General features: G+C 42.9%; 1 protein-coding gene across 1 annotated transcript in view; it reads left to right on the top strand.

Moving 5' to 3' along the window:
* The first annotated feature begins 322 nt into the window (after window positions 1–322).
* ATIC (5-aminoimidazole-4-carboxamide ribonucleotide formyltransferase/IMP cyclohydrolase) overlaps window positions 323–19,961 on the top strand; it is a 137,415-nt gene continuing 117,776 nt past the window's right edge. Inside the window, exon 1 of the mRNA XM_085644989.1 lies at window positions 323–473. Within this exon, the coding sequence (XP_085501115.1) occupies window positions 455–473 (19 nt within the window). The 5' untranslated portion in view covers window positions 323–454. The remainder of the gene's footprint in view (window positions 474–19,961) is intronic.

Genomic DNA, 19,961 nt, shown 5'->3' with positions numbered 1-19,961 from the left:
TTCCACTCTTTTGAGTCGACCCTCTAAAAACCGGGACATAAGCTAAACTTACCGAAAAAAGCCGGGACAGCTCGTGAAAAACTGGGGCTGTCCGGCAAATCTGGGACGCCTGGTCACCCTACTTAGATGACATTCTGAGCTCCGCTTATTCGTTTCATTTTTAATATCCTTTTTAATTATTGATGTCTCTGGCTTTCATATGCAAAAGAATATATTAACTATCTGCTCTTAGGCAACTGAAACACTCGAGTCTCATGGTTTATACGCAAGAGGATGTGCGGCTACAGAGCTGCAGAGGACCGAGGGAGGAGCCAGAAGAAGGCGGGTCTTCCGGGCGTGCGTCCTAAGCCGCGCCTCCTCATCACGCTTATAACCCTTTCACCGCGTGATTTTGCGTTCTTTTTCTGTCCGGTCTTCTTTCTGTGGTCCCGGATTCTTTGATATAGCGCGAGCCATGGCAGCCACTGAGCTGGGTAAGGAGGAATCGAATATCGACTGGTGCATAGGCAGGGGGAGGATATCCATGGTTTGCTCGGGCTGCGCCAAACTACATACCCCAGGGGGTGTGGTTTGGGGCATTCAGCCCACCCCCGAGCAAAAAGAGTTTCTGGAACGGCTCCGAAGAACTGTGGAAGTAGCAGGGTTATCCTAAAAACAGCCGCAAAAAGGAGAAAGTGTTGATAGTTGACTTGCAAGAAAGCTAGCATGAGTGGAGTCGAGAAGTGCACCAGGTGTAGAAGGGGTCCTGGCAATAACCATGCCAATGCCAGAGTAGAGGGGAGGTTAGTCAAGGAAAAACCTTCAGGGTTTTATGTTTTCAAGAGGAGACAGATGTATGGTTCTGGAAGAGGTCACACAGCCGAGAGAAACAAGGGGGGTGGGAGGGGTGAGTGCATATAACCTCATAAAGGAGGGTTATGTCTTTATCAAAGTCACTGTTACGTTATGTTATGATTACGTATTCAGCGCACGTACACCAAGCGGTTTCATGGCGCTGAGAGCAAGGAGGAAGCCGCATCAACGGGACAGTTGGCTTACTGATATGCCTTTGAAAATAGATGGGTCTTGAGCATTTTCCTGAACTGTGCATAGGAGGTTGCCAACTTAACTTCCACAGGAAGCGAGTTCCAAAACTGTAGGGCCAAGACTGCAAATCTGAGTGTCTGTAGGGAATACGCCAAATTCAATGAAAATCTACAGCAAAGGCCTAAATAGAAATGCTAGAGGAGGAAGATGAATGCTTTATGGGGGTCGTGGGCAAGGGGGTCTAGACAAATTCATGGACATGGTTACTTGAGGACTTATTGTCATGCAGGAACCCTGATTTAGCTTTCCTTTTGCAAATCATTCTTTTTGTATTTTGTCTGGTTGCTTCAGTTTGAGTGAAATACAGCTTCCAGAATGCAGCAGGTTGTTAAAGGATCACCCAGAGCTAGAAAATAGTGTCACCAATGTCATGGAGTCATCTGATAACCTTGCAGTGTATCAAGAGAGGCACTGGCTAAAAAAGGTCTTATTATGATGAGCTTCTTGAGTAAAGGGGTATGGAGTACTGGGGAAGCCCTCGAGGAAAGTAACCAATAATTTAGGAGGAAACGGACAGGGTCTATGGGGTACCTTCACAAGACCCAGAACAAGGCAGCAACAACTTAAGCAGGATATCCCCATTTTTTGACTTCAGTCTGTCTTGCTCTGCTACGAAAATGTTCAAGGAAGAAACCCGAAAGGTGGGGGTGCTTTTTGTTGAATTCCATAAGGAAAATGTTAGAGGGGGACCAACAGGGTTAAGGAGTAGAGACACTAGTTTAGGTGAGTCAGTAGTATGATGGTAAGGATTTTTGTGGCGTAGAGAACCATGTGAATTAGGTCTAGGGAGTCCTACCCGAGAAAACTTGGACCACTGGCGAGGAGAAAGGAGAGATGGGGTTTCTTTGTGTAGTGGTCACTCGTTCTCCTTATTTAAATTGTCTTTTGAAGAGCATAAGCCTTGCAAAGTGCACAGCAATGAAGAGGTCCTGGGGTGTGTTTTCCCCCAGAGGGTTTGGCGAGTGGAGTCTTGGGGGGGGTTTCACATTTGGAATAAGTTCTTTTGGTGAAGCCTAGAAAAAAATGGGAGTATGGGAATTCCTCTTCTCCACCTGCTACAGAAAAGTGGTCGGAAACCCCAAATGAAACAGGATAGTGATCAAGAGGATTCCTATGTCAGAAGAGTGGTGGTGGTGGAGAGGAACCTGCCAATCAACGTGGTAAAGTGTCTGGGTGGTTCATGAAACTTGTTTGAAAGGAAGAAGTGTTATGGTGCACTGTTGCAACGTTAAACAGTACGGTATCTTGATATTTACCTCATCCAAAATGCAGTGTATGATATAATTGTAAGTCAGAACAGTGGCGCTTGTAGTAGTTTCCTGCTTGTGCTCACCCCCACGCTAGGCAAGATCATATTTCCCAGGTTTCTACTACCTTTCAGTGGCTCCCAAATCCATACTCAAAGCGCAGTTTGCACTCCTCAGATTGATAGTTTGCCAGGTCTTACTATCAGGCATTGACTCGAGTGAGGTCAGATGGTGAAAAGCTAAAATCTTCTTCATCTCATTCACTAACCTGTTTTGCACCAGCTGTTCTTAGTCCTCTGCTCGAACCCTTTTAGTGCTAGTCACTTAAAAGGAAAAAAAGCACATCTGAGGTCCTGCATCGCCTCGTCACATATTAGAGCCAATGTGTGCATCTTGCCAAATCCATTCCTCCAATGTGTTCCACCACTGAAATAATTACTGACTGTCTTACTCCTCTAGACCGAGAAATAAAACGGTAATGTTTCGGGCGTTTCAGACGGGACGTAAACTATAAATCGGGACTGTGCACTCGGCCCCTTTTATCGAAGGGGAAAGCCCAAGTGCTGTATTAAAGAAAACAAGCTGCATGTTTTGTAAGTGAAACAAATTTACAGGTGAACGTGAGCTGACAATTTGTAAACATAGAATTCCTTGGTGTTTAGGCTATGAATGTTTATAGCTTTAAATGTTACCGTATTTGAATAATAAAATGTTAACTTTCTCTTTCTGGTTCGAAAGGCAAGTTCCTCAAAGTACTAAAACTAAACTTGTTAGTTTAGACCAATGGACAACAGTTTCTGTGAAAGACGTAATGTGTACAGATTTTCCTTGAGACATAGAAACAATACATTACTTATTCTGTTTTGAAAGAGAAATGCAGCTTTGTAACTACAGACTTGTAACTAAAATTGTTCTGCATGCTCGGACATCATATGACATGGGCATGCAGAGTACAGTGTGTGCTTTATTATTCCCTGGGAAGCGAGTCGTACTTAGAATGCTTATCTGCAAGGCCACGCTTGTTTGGGCTGCATGTCATTTTTGTGCTATTTCGCCCTTCTTCATTTTTAAGGGCTACGTTTCGTTTTCCTACATACTTGTGCTGGTTGGTTTGTTTTACACGTGCATACTCTGTCCATGCCTTTATTTAGGGGTAAAATCCACTGATTATTGACTGTGTGGGTTTTTACGGGTAATGTATGTTTTCTTGTATTGATGGCTGTTTTCCCCATTTGAATTAATCCACTTACTTGCCATTTGCTGATAAGTGGGAACTTCATTTGTTAAGACAAACTTTCAGTTTTGGGATTGTTGCAGGCCACCATTCCATAAGTGTTTGATGCTGGAGAGGAAGTCACATTTTCTTATTCTGCACCGATGCCTCCATTGCAGAGCATCATGCTGCTGCACACGGTTGACAGTACGTTATTTAGTCAGTTTTTTTAAGCAACTCTGTTATTGCTGCGGCGAAACATTACGTTCTCATAGGCATTGGTTTTTCCCTCTTCATACTGATTGCAATATGTATGAAGTAGCCATGGTTTAGAATTGCTATAATGCATCATTTGCTGAAGCAGTGCACGATGTGCTTAAACTGTTTTCTTTGGCTTATCCTACTTCCAGTTTATCTTGGTGCTAATCACCCTGTCTTCAACCTGTCTTGTGCATCTTCATCTCTTGCATCGGTCGTATTTCTCATCTAGCCGGTCATGGTGGCCTTGTTTGTGCCCCAAGTATTCCTCCCAGGTCTGTAATGGTGCTCTTTTGCCCTATTGTTGCATGTGTTCTATTTGGACTGTTCGGAAGTTGTTCTTCGGGCGAGACAGCGTAATAAACAGGCCCGTTTTAGAGCTAAAAGCCACTTTATTGGGACAGGTATGCAGCTCAAAATTTGTTGCACATTACAAAACATGTTAACTTGCTCGACCTCACTAATACAATGTTCAACTAATGCCCTCCCTGCCTTTAAACCCCCCCCCCCCCCACATGAACAACCATCTAAAGTTTCTCACCAGCCCTCTATCGTTCAATTCTCCATCCATTCACACGAGCACCAACTATCACGCCCCTGAATGCAGTCTGCCAAGGTATGCCTTGCCATGCCCCAACCCTTATGGCAGTTTCATGCTCCCTATGCGTTTCTGCCACCTGTCCCAAGTGACAAAGTCCCCTGCTACACCCGCAAGCCAATAAAGCCTGTGCTGTAAGAGCAAATATTTATAAAGAATGTAAGGGGGAAGGGGGCAAAAAATGAGGGCCTAACATTGACCTGCCAACAGTACCACAGCATATGCGGCTGGTTACTGAACTGGATTCATACAACCTAACTGCCAATTATGGACCCCTAACCAATCCGAGGCCAGATATGACCTGGACCGTGCCACTTGCACAAAACAACCCTGTTTGGGAGATCCTAAAGAACGCCACCCCAGGAGCCCACATCGGGCGAGCTGGCACAATAAACAGGCCAGTTTTAGAGCAAAAGGCTGCTTAACTGAGACGGGTGTCACTAATACAAAGTTCATCTAACTCCCCTCACCCACCACCTTATTGTTCCCTCCCCTAATATGAAAAAATCACCCCCAACAGCAATCTAAACATTTCTCACCATCCCCTATATCATTTCATTCACATGAGCTCCAACCATCTCTCCCCTGAACGCCCGTGCCAAAGTCTGCCCTGCTCCTACCCCCAACAGCAATCATTTCACCTGCGTTTGGTTCGTAGCGCCAGGTAAAACTTGTCATAGAAACTGATTCCTGTCAACTTTGCTGCAACTGTGGTGCCTGTTACTCTTTTATCAGTGTATAACATAATAAATCTCTCAATTTCCTCTCTTCTAGCAGACATGTCATTTGTGCACTGCCTTCTTACAGGTCTGCTACACAAACCCTCCTCTCGGGCATCGGAACGTCATGAATGAACCCCTAAGGAATAGATGTTCATGCATACTAAATGAGTTCTTGGAGAAATCAATATCCAAGCAAGGGAAATTCCTAAAGGGTTAAGAGTCCGGTTTTCCAAGAACTTGTTGTGACATGGATTGACGGATGTAGGAGACCATGCCTGTATTTGGTTAGCATGACAATGCCTAATAAAAAGGGCTGGATTTTCTATGCCTAAATAAGGGCAGTATGAATTGTACCTATATAAGGGCATAAATCGTAAACCTATATACAGAATCTAAATCTACACACAACACCCACTCCAGTTTCGTATGAACGACATTACTAAATCCCAAACATACTAAACATATCTAAGAGTATCGCATGATTAGCTAAAACACGCTAAAACATATCTAAAAAATGCATTGCATAACCATTACTATGCATAAGGTGCTGTACATATTAAAAGCAATATTTCATTCTAAGCATGTGTGCATTGGAAATGCTGAAAAGAATGAACCATAAATATATACATGACGAAATGGCTCGTTAATACAGAAGAAAAAAGGGCCAAAACCATTTCATGGCAGGTTAACGCAAATCAATTGTTGATGTGACGAGGTGGCATAATGTCCCTGGAAGATTTTCAAAGAATTCTGTTCTCTATGAATAGTTCTACTACAAGCAGATTACTGTGCACAAAAATGAGAAATACAAATTTGGAAAAAAAAAATTAATCGTAGGAAAAAGTTCCAAAGTTAATCCCTTGTTTGAAAAGAAGGCCAAATTCAGTCTCATCGGAACACTGTGTGCCTGAATCAAGTCAGTGTATGGGCCTGGAGAAAACATGAAATCCTGTAGACAAAAAGTAGTCTACCGTTGTAAGTGAAAGTTGGAATACCTTGTTTAGAAGATTAATTGCACATGGATGTAAACTATCGCCTTAAGCATTGGTTGCATCAGCAAAGTTCGATCGGATTTTACCTGCGGGCCAGATGTTTCTTCTCGTACCTCAGCAGTAGCAATTTGCGTCTGTGAGATCTCAATGAATGCCGTCATCAGGATTGGTAGCTGCTGGGGACAACAGAGCATGGGCCGTGACCGGGTCCAGCAGATTATCGATATCCGTAGGCATGACTGATGGGAGTGTTACACAGATGTCTAGCACGCATTCTTCACCGCAGAGCAGGCAGCGTAGAACAGGTAAGATGCAATCTTTCCAGATTGGTCTGAATGACAGAAACCATGTGGTATTTAATTCTCGTAGACTAGGTAAACCCAAAATTTGGATGATGCACTCACGACACTTCATCTTCAATAGAGCTCCCTATGGTTCCTGGAGTGATGCTGGTGATGTGGCTTGCCATATCGAAGCAGTAGGAGCAAAAATAGGATCCCTGCAACGAGTGCTAAAAGGAGCGGCAGTCCGCCAAACAGAGTGCACCAAGTTTGGAAATATGCTGAGGACTGCTTGAAAAGGTGCTAACGGTCCTGCACATACGGTTTTAAATGCATGTATAATACCGCTCGTGTTAGACCTGTTTAAGATGCGACCTAACATTTCTGAGAAATGTACAGGGCAGTTTGTATACAAAAGGGTATGTATCTCGGCAGAAGTCCTCGCGACTTGGATATCATAAGTTTCTCTGGCCGAGGTCAGTGGCACTGTTTTTTTTGTAAAAGAATGGCTTTGATTCTGCTTAGAGTATCAATTCGTATAGAAGAGCTGTTCAGTGAAGGCCATAAAGGCGACTCCCTGACTGTCTATTTGTGGAAACAAGACTTGCATACAAGTGACCTTGGATGTAACTGTAACTAGATATGGAATACCTGGCAACATGCCACAGCAGCTGTGATCATTCAATATAATGTAACTCCCATTCGAAAGTTGGCCAAAAAGTGGATAAATCACTGCAGCCGGTGAACCTTGCAGGTGACAGGATATGTTTGTAGTGGAACCATCACAGGCCCCGTGTAAGTTAATAACCTGACAAAGGAGAGAACTGCTTAGTGCGTGGTCACAATTTTTACCGCTAAAACGCTTCACGTTCCCCACTTCAACATCTGTGTGTAAGGTAAATCCCATGATGTCTTGATGTATCCTTTACTCAACCTTTCATATTTGCCTACTGATATGTTTTAGGCACTACTGAAAAATGGAAAGTTGTAACAGGCAGAGTAATTTTACCATGTATGATCCACTCAGTAGCTGGTTTTCTGCCATCGTGAATGGTAATTTTTCCAGTTTTTCAATGCTCAGCATAGTGTAGTCTGCTCCCCTTTGTGCCAGTCTGATCATTAGTGAGATTGAATTCTGAAAACAGTGACGTAGTGTTGATTAAACGCCAAGACACCTAGCCTGCACGCAAGTTTTGTAGCGTCGAGCCCAATAGCATGATAAAACGTAGCTGAGACTGACCATGTTGCAACATGACCAGGTCCTGTTCCATCATGTCTGTCAGAAGATACAATGCTGTCCAATGAATATATTCTGTACGACAGTCGTTAACCCATTGTCTACTACAGAAAGTTTTCTCTAAATGAATACGATCTATTTCTCGTATTCTTTCTGCAGTCTCTGCTTGGGTAACCTTCCATGCTTCATTATAAGCAGCGTATATACTGGGATATAAAACGTTTTTGACGCGGTTTTCTTGGTCCTAGCAAGAATTCCCTACGGTCTGCACCTTCTTGATGTAAAGTTAAGTGTTTTACATCCTCAAGTGTAGCTTTCTGGAGCCAATCAAGGCACAGTTTCCCTACATTGTATGTTGTTACTACCCCTGGATGCTGTCTTTGAACATAGCGTGGGTCTGGCCTATTGATAGTGAAACCTTGTGTAGTATTCAGGAATCGATCTTGACAGTGTTTTTTGTCTGTGGGCCAGAGCAACCATTTCTTCCATTCTGGATTGGATCTGATCTGTTGTAATGCAAAATGTTATGTACGTCGATTTCTTCTCTCCCCCCCCCCCCCCCGTATTGATATTACTTGCAGGTATAGGTATGGTTGGTGTGTTCATGTCTTTGATCTTAGCTAACCCAAGGCATGACGTTTGTTGGACAGTGTCATTCAAAAACGTAATTTGCTCAGGGATGATGCAGCCTCTAAACAAGCTTCTACCCCCTGTACTTGCCAATTTTTTGTACCCCAGACCAATTTTGTCTCAATGTTGTCTTTCCAAAAGCCGAAACCCAGTCGAAGTTGGGCAATAAAGGCTGCAGAATAAATCTGTTTTGTATTGGTTAACATATTTTTCGTGCCTGTCTTGTTCACATTTTTAAAGTAAAACGTTTCTGGCTTAGACAAATTGTAGCCTGAAAAATATGGAAATTTCATTGCCAAAGTTTTCGAACTACCCTTTGGACGTGTAGGACAATGTTCCCATTGGTTATACTTAAATACATTTCTAGGTGTTGCAGATTTATGCAAGAAATGACCATAGTGGTTATAACAATACATTTGTTCATAGTCTGATGAACCCTCTAAATATTCATGATTTGTGAATACTGTAGACCTCTCTAGATCAGACATGTTATTAACAGTCTCGAAGTCCCAATCAGAAAAGGTACTAGAGGTAATAAAGTCACTTAATGAAATCTTAAATGTGGAATCTTCAAAAGCTCCGACGGGCCAGAAATGTCATTCAGTTTTGTCCAAAACTATACCCTCTGGTATAGGAACGGCTGTGATGTTCACTGCTGAAAAGTCTCTTGCTTCACTACCCAGAGTTATTACCAGAGCTAAAAGTAGAAAGAAGAATATTCCCAAAACAATCCATAGTTCAATCCATGGTGAAACCAGATAAGTCTTTTTCAGGAGATATCTGTTGCTCGTTCTTTGTGCTGGCGTCGTTTCAGGTTCGCTGGGATCCTCAGAAAACGTATCAAAGTTCATGAAACTGCCAGAGGCAGTTCTGTCAATGGTTGGAATTGCATCAGGATTTGTTGAATTTGCTGGAACCAGTTGATCACTTGTTACTGCGTTGTAGACGTGTATCAGGTCGAACTGTTATTTGGGGTTTTTAAGAGGGACAAGTTCCATAGCGTTGTTGCTTAGTCCTTTATTTCTCACTGTAGAATCTTCAAAGGTGATTCTCTCCATTTGATCCTCTTGTATTGTAGCTAGAGGAGTGTGTCTGCTACATTGGCGGAGTCCACTTGGCCTACTGCTTAGTATCGGCCACATAGTGTGGTTTGATCAGGTCGATGGACACATCTTTTCTCCTTTTTACCAGCAAGGGGCGGCAAAAGTACTGTTCTTAATCCGTGGATTACTAGGACAGGTACTGGTTGTCTGTAAGAAGGCCCAATTTCCTTCTTGTCTGCGATCTTTCTGACTACATCACCAAGCTTTGGGATCCAGACAGGCCAGCCGCTTTTTCCCCAGTGATGGGTGGCTTCAGGAACATGTTGCTTTTTTTCTTTCGTTCATTTAAGTCCTGTAAAACAGCCAAACTATCTTTGATATCAAACTTTTTATTTTCCATCACTGTGCCTTGCATATCGAGGTCCGGTACCAACATTCTAGTTCCAAATACAACTTCATATGGAGTGACACCCCCAAGAGAACTTTTTGGTAAGTTGATTGCGCGCTGGAACCCATAAAGGTGTTTGACCCACCCATCATTCAAACCTAATACCCTAGCTGTTATAGACTGCTTTGTCCCGTGTTTTTTTTTTTTTTTTTTTTTTTTTTTTTCCACAACATAACTTCCCTTAGGATGGAATGGAGAAGAATACCGCAATGCTACGCCCAAACTGGCCATGGCTTCTTTGTAAGCTCGAGAGCTAAACGCAGGACCCTGGTCAGAATGTAGTGTGCCAATTGCGTCTGTGCCGATAAAGACTTGCAAAACTTTTATAACCGTTCAAGCGTCACCTGAGCACTGAGGCCACATCCATAGGAACCTTGATTTTAGTGTTTGTGGGACTGCATTTGTCCAAGAGGATGCCTGCATGTAGATAGTTTAATGGTGTCTGAACTGGGCTGGCTATGTTGTAGTCGGGTATCTGGTGGCGTTCTGTACTGCGACTCTATTGCAGTCATTGATGAAGATATGGATCAGTGTATTCATTCCTGGCCACCAGTACATCTTTTAGTTCTAAAATTGTTTTAGAGATCCCCTGATGTGTCAGACCCTCTCCCAGATGTGCTTCAGAAATGAAGGCTGTTCTTTGTTCCATGTTTGGTATTACTCTATCGCCCCCCCCCCCCCCCCCCCCCACTCCAGGGATTCGACCAAACGGAATGCTGTTCGCATCAATTATATGAGTGGAATTTTTTTAGGCACCGCTGCCTTTGCTTGATGCATTGACAGCAAGCATTATTTCGCTGTCTATTTTCGTTTTTGAACGAGTGATTGCAGCTACGGAAGCAGTTTGCACAGCACCGTTCGCGGCTTCATCAGCCAATGACTTCCCTTCAACGTGAAATCCATCACGTTGATGACTCAGCGTATGTATCACGTGAGTGTTTTGTAGTTCGTTTCGCAACTGAACTACTTGATCCCAAAGCGTTTTATGCTTGATTGGGCATCTTTGAAATAATTTTGTAGCCAATTCTGTAAATATTTTCATTGTAAGATTGAACACAGTAAGAAAATCGCACACGGAGTGTGGGTAATTCGCGATCCATGTTTTCAAGTGCCATCTTGAATGATTGTAGTTCAGCTCGCTGAGCTGTAGTCTCCTAGAGATTGCGTCTTTGTGACCATTGGTCTAAATTTGCCATCACGCATACGGCCTTTAACGATCGCACATGGTGCACTATAAGCTTGTTTACTCTCTGTGGCGGGTTGTGCAGATCAGTCAGTATAAACTATAAATTCGTACTGATCAAGAGGGAGAATTTCAGTAAGCAGAGGACATTCGTGTTCGTATTGCAGGAATGCCTGTTTTCAAATAAGGATCAAAAACCTATTCAACATCCGTTGCAGCAAGAGAAATAACCCATTGTATCCATCTCTGATGTAAAGCTTTTGCATTCGGAATGCTAGCTTTAATAACTGCCTCTAAGGTTGGTACAGGAGTTACGACCATAATGCGTTTCCCCCTGTGCTAGGGCACTTTCTTTTGCTACAGCGGTTTGAATTGCTGTCCATCTTTTCTGTAGAAGTAAATTTCATTTCTGCTTGTGTATAAAAGTGTGATTTGTATGCAATTGGTACTTTTTTCACATTCATTAAAAGGTAAGTAGGTAAATCTGCATTGACCCGGAATTATTCGGATCACTAAGTTGCGTATATGCGTGTTTGCAAGTATTTTGTTGCTAACATGTGTGTTTGAAGTGCACGCAGAATTTGTGTGTTCTTGTGTCCAAGTTGTGGTTTTAAAATCAGGTTTGATTAATTCGTAGAGGTTTAACCCTCTCTGCGTAGTTTAGAATGTATGTTCTTCCAAAAGTCAGGAAACCTAGAATCGACTAAGTTCTTCAGCGTTTTCGGAGGTTGGCGCAGCGCACACTTTTCTAAAAAGTTGGCTGCCAGACTTTTGCCTTCACTTGAAAGTTCATATCCAAGGAAAATGACGTTGAGATGAGCAATTCTGGACTTTTTAAAGTTGAATTTGTAACCTTCAGAGGCGAAGCCCAATATAATGGTGTTCACCCTGTTCAAGTGTCTGTCCATGTCATCGTTTGTCAGATATATCTTAGACATATGACCATGCCTCGTCATCATAAATTTGTAGTAACTGTTTCTCTTGCTGAGAATAACCCCTGGCTGTTCTTGACCCCCTGTGGAAGTCGACAAAATTGACGCTGGACAGAAAGCGGTCAAATATCTACTTTCGGGTGCAATATTTTGACAAACAATTTGAAATGTCTAATGTGGTTTTATAATTTTTACACACAATGTTCATTGATGCCGTATGTGTGCATTTTGCACTGCAAATGTTTTACAACAAGAGTTTAGGTGTCTGTAATCCAAAACTAGACTGTATGTATTGTCTGGTTTGGAACCAGGAAACCAAGGATTGTTCATTGAGGTGCATGTTTCAATCACCCCTTGGTATTCAAGTTGATCTAAGATCTCCCTGACTTGCTTAGCTGGGGACTGCCTTTGTGCTTTTTTTTTTTTTTTTTTTTTCTCTTTAACTGGATTTTGTGGTGAGGTGAGTCCTCATCCCATCCTACATGATTTATATATAATACTGGGGCTTGGGCCACTGCCCCTTTCCTGGCATAAGTGTTTTTTAAATGTACTGGAATATGGTTAGAGAAGGCTGGCATAATGTCTTCACCATGTGGGCACTCCCTAACAAATTCTGGTGGCCAGTCTTGTTCTGCTAGAAGTATATCATAACCCTCTGAAAGTCGCTCCCAAAAGAGTGCTTTCAATTTTCTTGGTATGTCTCCCTCCATCCGCAGTGTTATTTCCTATAACCTATGCAGCAAACTAACCCTGGTATCTGCAGTGTCAACGAATGTCCTCATTCAAGTCCACTGTCTCCAGAAGTCCCTTCAGGTTCTGGCGAGCTATTGTTAGTTCTGCTGCGCTGTCCAACATTGTCTGAGCCCATTCTCTGTTCTTGAGTTGTGTTCTCAGAATCCTCGGCATGTCCGATCTTCAGACATGCTACTATCATCTTGGAGAATTGAGGTTTGGTTTGGTTTTCTGAACGTATTGATCGTTCTTCTTTGTGATCTGACCGTCTTCTTCTTTCGGGTGTCTGTGACGATATCTGAAAGGTACGAGAGGAACGTGTATCGGTATCTTGATGATACCTGTCAGGTTTTGTCAAATTATCCCGATTCCTGAGGTTATACCTCCTTTCAGAGGGCTCCTTTTGAGGAGACCTACCTCGGGATTGAGAATCTTTCTCTTTTGAATGTTTCTTATTTTCCCCTTTCTTTTTAGAAGAGGTAGGATTGTTTTTAGTGAAGGACTTTCAGACAGTTGTGGTTTAACTGTGTAATTCTATTACATTTTCTATCTGTTTAAGTAATTCTACATCTAACATTACTTCAATGTCCGGATGAGGTGTGTAGCCTGCTAAAATCGTCCATGTTGCTCCTGGTCTACCAAGTGGACCAAGCCTGGTAATGTGACTGTAATGTTCTAGGGCGCCTTTAAACCAGAGATCATGCTCTTGGTATGTGAGTGGAATTTCAATATCCTCGAAAGGAATATATTCCTCGGGTGGTTTATCTTTGTAGAAGTGAGAGGTTTTGGTTACTGGATTTGATTCTGGGAATACTATCAATGAATAGAATACCTCTATAACAAAAACTGCTCTAACACCTCTTGGTGTTAGGCCATGTTTTGTAAGTTTTAGAGTGATGGCTCTCCTTAAATTTGGAGAAATGATTATAGCATCCTCATCGGTTTCTTGAAAACCTGTACAATTAAAAGTTGCTGCGACTTGGTCGGCTACAGCCCCACTGGTCACGGTGTTTGTGTCTCTATCGGACATGTTGAAATGAGAATGCAGAGCAAGTTTCAAGGGAACAAAGATAGTGCACAATATTTTGGAACACTATCCTTCAACGTTGAACAAACCAAACCGCAAATACACAGGATTTATGTCCTAATCCGCTATGGCGGATATTATCCCTACCCACTTCAGACGTCTTATGGAGTATGAGTAGGGTTCTCTGAGAAAAGCACGACTGAGTTACTTCAGTACCTAGCGTTAATTAGTGCCTTACCAAACCGTTGGGCGCCATGTAGTGTAGTTCCTATATCCCTGATGGGCTCTGCGTATTGGAATAATATACACTATAGTTTTGACATTGGACTGAGGTCAGTGTCTCTATCGAGTACATTAAACTTAATTACTTGTGTGTGCCAGCTAACGCAGCAGTCACTAGAAACTATTCAAATTTACAAGAAAGGATTAGTTTCTGACAACCGCATAAACATGACAACTTTGTTCCGACTAAGGGAAACAATCTCCGAACCGTGGAAACAATAGATGTTTTTCACTCAGTCAATCGTGCATGCTTCGTTTCTACAGAGTTGCACAGAAATAGAGACTGGTGTTTTAATAAAAAGGGTTTATTGAACAGTCTTATTTCTCATGCAAGAGATCTGAAGTGCTACAATCGTAAGACAGGATGCGAAGTACAATACGTACAGGGTTAGCATGGTTTGTAGCTATGACATACAGTCATAAAATACATACATAAATGAGACGGGCTAAAATGTGGATACTCACCTGATGCTTCTAAATAGTTCTACCCCAGTGTACCTAACCTAAGTGTAGTACGAGGTAAGAAGTAGGTGCTATTTCTAAACTATAGCTAGCTATAGTTTTTGTTTTGCCAAGAGTTGCGTAAAGTTTCTCTAAGTTCTAGTCCGCTCCATACCTTAGAATGTGTGAGGTTTGAATCTTTCCGGGATTCGATATCTAACTCCCGCAAGGGGAGTCAGAAACACTGGAGCTGGATTATCTGCGAGGAGGATGACCGCGTCTAGTCAGTGCATCAGGCGGGAACTCTTATCTCCTTCCGAACTTGCTGTGGCAAACTGCAAGTAGGCAGTCGAACTGGACCGTACTGGAACCGTGGTTTGCTAAGGCAAGTGCAGGTATATTTATACCTTGAAGGTGTTAAGGAATGCCTGTATTGACGTAAAAGTCTGGCATCGGAACGTCATGAATGAACCCCTAAGGAATGGATATTCATGCATACTAAATGAGTTCTTGGAGAAATCCATATCCAAGCAAGGGAAATTCCTAAAGGCTTAAGAGTCTGGTTTTCCAAGAACTCGTTGTGATGTGGATTGACGGATGTAGGAGACAATGCCTGTATTTGGTTAGCATGGACAATGCCTAAATAAGGGCTGGATTTTCTATGCCTAAATAAGGGCAATATGAATTGTACCCAAGTGAGGGCATAAATCGGAAACCCTATATTCAAAATCTAAATCTACAACCAACAGGTCTACCAGAAGTTGGAAAATATCACTTACATTTGGTCCACTACTGCAGTTGGGAACTGCAGTGTTGTAAAAATAAAATGCCCGTAGATGCAGGGGTGACTATTCCATATTTTATCAAGGCACAGAAGCCAGAGTATGTATGGAGTAACATCGGAGGAGTTTCGAAGTGGGCTGGCGCAGGGGTTGAGGCGATCCTTAAGAAAGGAGGCTGCTGAAGGATGGGTGGTGTTTGAGTGCTGAAACTGGGCAAGAGCATTTAAGAGATGGGGTTAAGTGTGGCGGCAGGGACTGAATGAGTACAAATACAAAGTTGCCATTTAGATATAATGGTCTCGCCTTCGACAAACGTTTGCATATCCCCTACTTTTACTTCCTCTCTCGAAATATCTGTCGCTTCACTGCAGGTCAAATGGAAAATAAGTCATGCACTTCCTGCCGTAAGATCTCTTTTCTGTGGGGACTGACGCAATAGTATATTTGGGGGGGGGGGGGGGGTATTCATCGGTTTGAAACTGAATCTCAGTTCTAATGTGTAGTGTGCGAGCGCCTGATGAGTGCTTAGTAAAACTGCTGAAAGTTAGTCCTGGGACACAGTTTGTTGGAGAGGCGGGTTGCTGGCATGAAGCGAATGCTGAAGGAAGCTAATGGAGTGGTTAAGTGCTAGAATAGGGGTGCAGAACAGGATAAGTGTTGAAAGAAGGCTGTGGAGAAGTACATAAAAACGGGTGTCTGCTGAAACAACTGCGGATAGTGACGAAACAGTTTATTTTAAGAAGAAAGCGGCGCTGAACAGGCGAAACTAAGTTGGGGCAGCTGGAGTAAAGGATCAAAAATTAAAAGCAGGCGGTCCTTGGTGGAGTAGGGCTTATTGGAATGGGGATCCAAAGAGGAAGAAGTAGATCGGTGAATGTTGGGGTTGTGGGCTGAAGTAAAAGGCTGGAGCGCGCTGAAAAGGGCAGATTGGGTGCTGGGATACAGCGGGGGGGGGGGGGGGGGGGAGGAAGGAATGTTGAAACCAGCGATGCGCTATGGGGAAGTGCATTAAAACGCTGTTAATAGTGTTCTAAGATTGGAAAGCACTCCTGCATGTACAGCATCTAGTTTGCAGTGCCATCTGTTTCCAATTAACCAGCGCGGCACTGGCACGATAATTGGAAACAGATGGCGAAGCTGCTCGGTCCCGCAAGGTGGATGCCGTACATGCATGAGGGCTCATTGGTAACAGTGCAGTACATGCATTAGTTTTCCAAAAAGCGCTGACCGACTAAGAGGTCACTCCTGAACAGCGCTAGCGCGCGGATTAGGCGCAACCTAAAGGCAATGGTTTTACCTACTTTCTTCCACCCAATTGGCCATTGTTCCAAGTAACACCTACCATCCCAGAAAACACTGAATCCTGCTGCATCTGGAAAGTTCTTACTCTGCCAATGAATCCTCCTCCAGTGACTACATAGTGACTGTTAAAACCTTTTTAAAAACATACCTCAATGCTGCAGAAATGCGGATTCTGGGACGAGGAAGCAGTACATGCTTCATGGCAAAGGCTAGTCTTGTGCACTCCGTTTCCTGATATCGTGATCCAACTTTTAACTAGTTAAACTTTTGCGTGCTGCCCGGAACCGTTGTCTGCTCAGTTACCACGTGCTTTGTAACGTAACTTTAAACTGGAGTGACGTTCACTGACACGCCGGACGCACAGCTTGCTCTTAACTTCATTACAAAGATAGTTCATCCAGTTTTCATCAATTTTATTCCATGTAGTCCATTTTTTCTTTACTTATTCCTTTTCATCATGTCACATGAGATACATTGTGTAATCCACGTTTCAAATGCTGCAGATATGCCTTCCAGGCTTTTTTCTGCAGCCAGATACTTGCATGCGTCATCAACACCTAAAATGATAAACTGTCACATGAGACCTTTTAACATCTTTTCATCTCAGAGACTGGATCTGATTAACTATATTTTAAAACACGATGGACTATTCTGGATGGTGCATAAATGGAGTGTTTAAATATAAACAGCGTTAACATTTGAAACGTGTTTTCAGGAGAATTACATGTTTAAAGTTGGAAATATTTCATGGTTTACGTGTAGATAACATCTGAGGGTGGGCGGGTCAATCAGGGGAGGTGCCCTATACAGGTTCAGTCAATTAAACAGAGGGACAGTGCAACGAACATACCGGGCTGAAATAGAAATCGAGGTATTTTAGTCGCGTATAGCAGTGTGTTATGGGGTTCGATGGAGAGAGGGATTTGTAGGCTTAAGGGATTGGTTGACTTGAAGAGGCGGACTTGCGTCACATGGGTTAAGTAAGGAAAGAGCTGGCAGCGAGGTTTCTGTCTGGTGGAAGTTGAGATCATGCCGGGAAAGATCGACAGGCTAAAAGGGTATGGGGGATTTTAATGGTCGTTTTGTTTAAGACTATTGGCTGATGCAGAGCAATGTTGAGTATTTAGTACATGAGGTTTAATTAGGGGGAGGTTTAAAAGTGGAAAAGTAGGTAAAACACGAGAGCGTTAAAGCTTGTTTGGGGCCACTGATGCAGCGCAGTGTTACGAGTTTAGAGGGCAAGCGTGAACAATGGGATTTTTTTAAAAATACGGCATAGATGTCTGGTTGCATTGTTGGCACTAAGCGAGAGTACTGTGGTCTTAAGATACCATCTAATAGTGATGTGTTGAATTTACAGTGAACCCCTGACGAAGGGCTAGTAAAAGCCTGAAATGTATTGGGTAAATTGGACCTATAACTGACTCATGTAAGAATCATGCTCCAGAAAAAAGGCCTGGAAGGCATATCTGCAGCATTTGAAACGTGGATTACATAATGTATCTCATGTGACATAATGAAAAGGAATAAGTAAAGAGAAAATTGATTACAAGGAATAAAATTGATAAACTGGATGAACTGTTTCTTTGTAATGAAGCTATGAGCAAGCATGTGAGTGAATGTCGCTCCAGTTTAAAGGCTAGTCTCCTCCAGAAGTACCTACCTGCTCTAACCACCACACATGCAAAGTTAACCAGCAACTTCACTTGCTGAAGTGACAGCTTAGGTGCTGTTATGGCCTCGTTTAAAAAGGGGTGAAATCGCTCTGTGTTCAGGTAGTCTGGCTTCCATCCAAAATGTATCCAGCTATCTGCCTAGAAAAACTAAGACTGCGCTAGGACCTTCTGTTTTGTCGGGTGCCAGGGGTACCCCAAGTTCTGCAGCCAACTGATTTGAGTGAACCTTAAAACACCACTCCAAAAACTTACTGAATGTCTCAAACCTTTTGTTAATGTAGAATCTATTCTCAAACTAAATGCCTAAGTGGAACGTCTGAGAATGTACTGGCAATCTAAAGGCAGATTGTGTATCACATTTGGCTAACTCTGCCCCATCACTACAACTCACCAAGTCTATTGCTACATCAATGGATGCAAAATGCACCTCCCTGCCCTCCTTCAAAAATAATTTTCCACAGAGGCACCCTCTGGCCTGGACAAGTGATGTATCAACTGGAACTCCCCAAATGTTTTCTTGGGCACCACCCCCAGAGGTGAGACTTTTGTCCTACAGAGGCCAGTAATCAAATTGACCAGCAATGCGCCCTTCTCCAGTTTCCTTGTGTAGTTTTTTTGTACTACACTGGCTGTTTATCTGACACATTTCAAATTATATGCAAACCTACATTGACGTGGTAATTGGTAACCCAACTGAAACCCCTCTCTGAAACCCCACCCCATACCAAATCCTCTTCCCTGTATGTATAACAAACTCACCATGAACATGCCACTAACTTAATTGGAGTACAAGCCTTTTTGTGCAGGTTGAGATTGAGCTCCCATCCTTTGCCCTGCCTTCAGAAATTGGTCTGCTCTCAAACATTGTAGCACTGCGTGCTTACCTCCATTTTGCACATTCATGCTTGTTCTTACATAGGTTTATTGGGCAATATCCCTGGTGAAAACCCCAACATGCACCAGTTTGGCACCTTGAACCTTTACCCCCCCCACCCTGTCTCCCACAGGATAGGCCTACCAAGAAAATGACAATATTGCACAGCAAAACCAAGTGTTACCCCCAAAATACATATATTCCATTATGTACAAAAATGTATTAATGGACACTGGCATGTAGGGGAACTTCTCGCAATAGACACTTGCATATATTAGAAACGTGGATGTTTGTGTGTCAATGGTGGTTGACAGTTGACAAGTCTTCTTGCTAGTTCCCATGCTTCCTCTTTAGACCCCTCCTTTGCTTGAACTTCTCTATGCAGGAGTCTAAAACCGGAACAAATTCTCCTCCACTCTTTCCCCCCCCCCCCCCCCCCCCTTTCAATTTTACATAGCTCCTAAGGGCATAGCCAACCCCATATAAGGAGGTCACTTAAACGGTCTACTGAGCTCTTACCTTCATCCTACTTAGCCACTTCCACCTCTTTGAAAGTCATATCTTTCTCTATCTTACATGCTTTTGTGCCATCTTTGTTTCCCACTTCCTTTAACTCTACGTTCACATTGTTTTTCATTACCTACCCCCTTATCTAGTGAATTAGTCACCACGCTTTGCTCACCTTCATTGCACATGTTTTTCTCTTTCGCATCTCAACAATTCCACCACATGTCCTCACCTGGGTTCAAACTGGCATAGTACTCCTTCCCTAAGTTTTTCTTTCACCCCCAAACATTCTGTCCCTCTTCAGAGCCGGTCAAGGGTCATCTGTTTGGATAGCTGAAAATTATCACTTACTATGGAAAGGCTATTTTCCCCTTTATGGCCTTGTGCTCTCTGTGCATTCCCCTCTTGCCAAGGCATAATCCTCCCTTTCTCTAGCTCTTCCTCCTCCCCTTCGTAATCCATTCAACA

Source organism: Triturus cristatus, chromosome 3_1 (genome assembly GCF_964204655.1).
Source record: "Triturus cristatus chromosome 3_1, aTriCri1.1, whole genome shotgun sequence".
In the NCBI taxonomy this organism is placed as follows: domain Eukaryota; kingdom Metazoa; phylum Chordata; class Amphibia; order Caudata; family Salamandridae; genus Triturus; species Triturus cristatus.
Note: the sequence above shows the minus strand (reverse complement) of the source record. Positions and strands in the feature narration are given on the sequence as shown.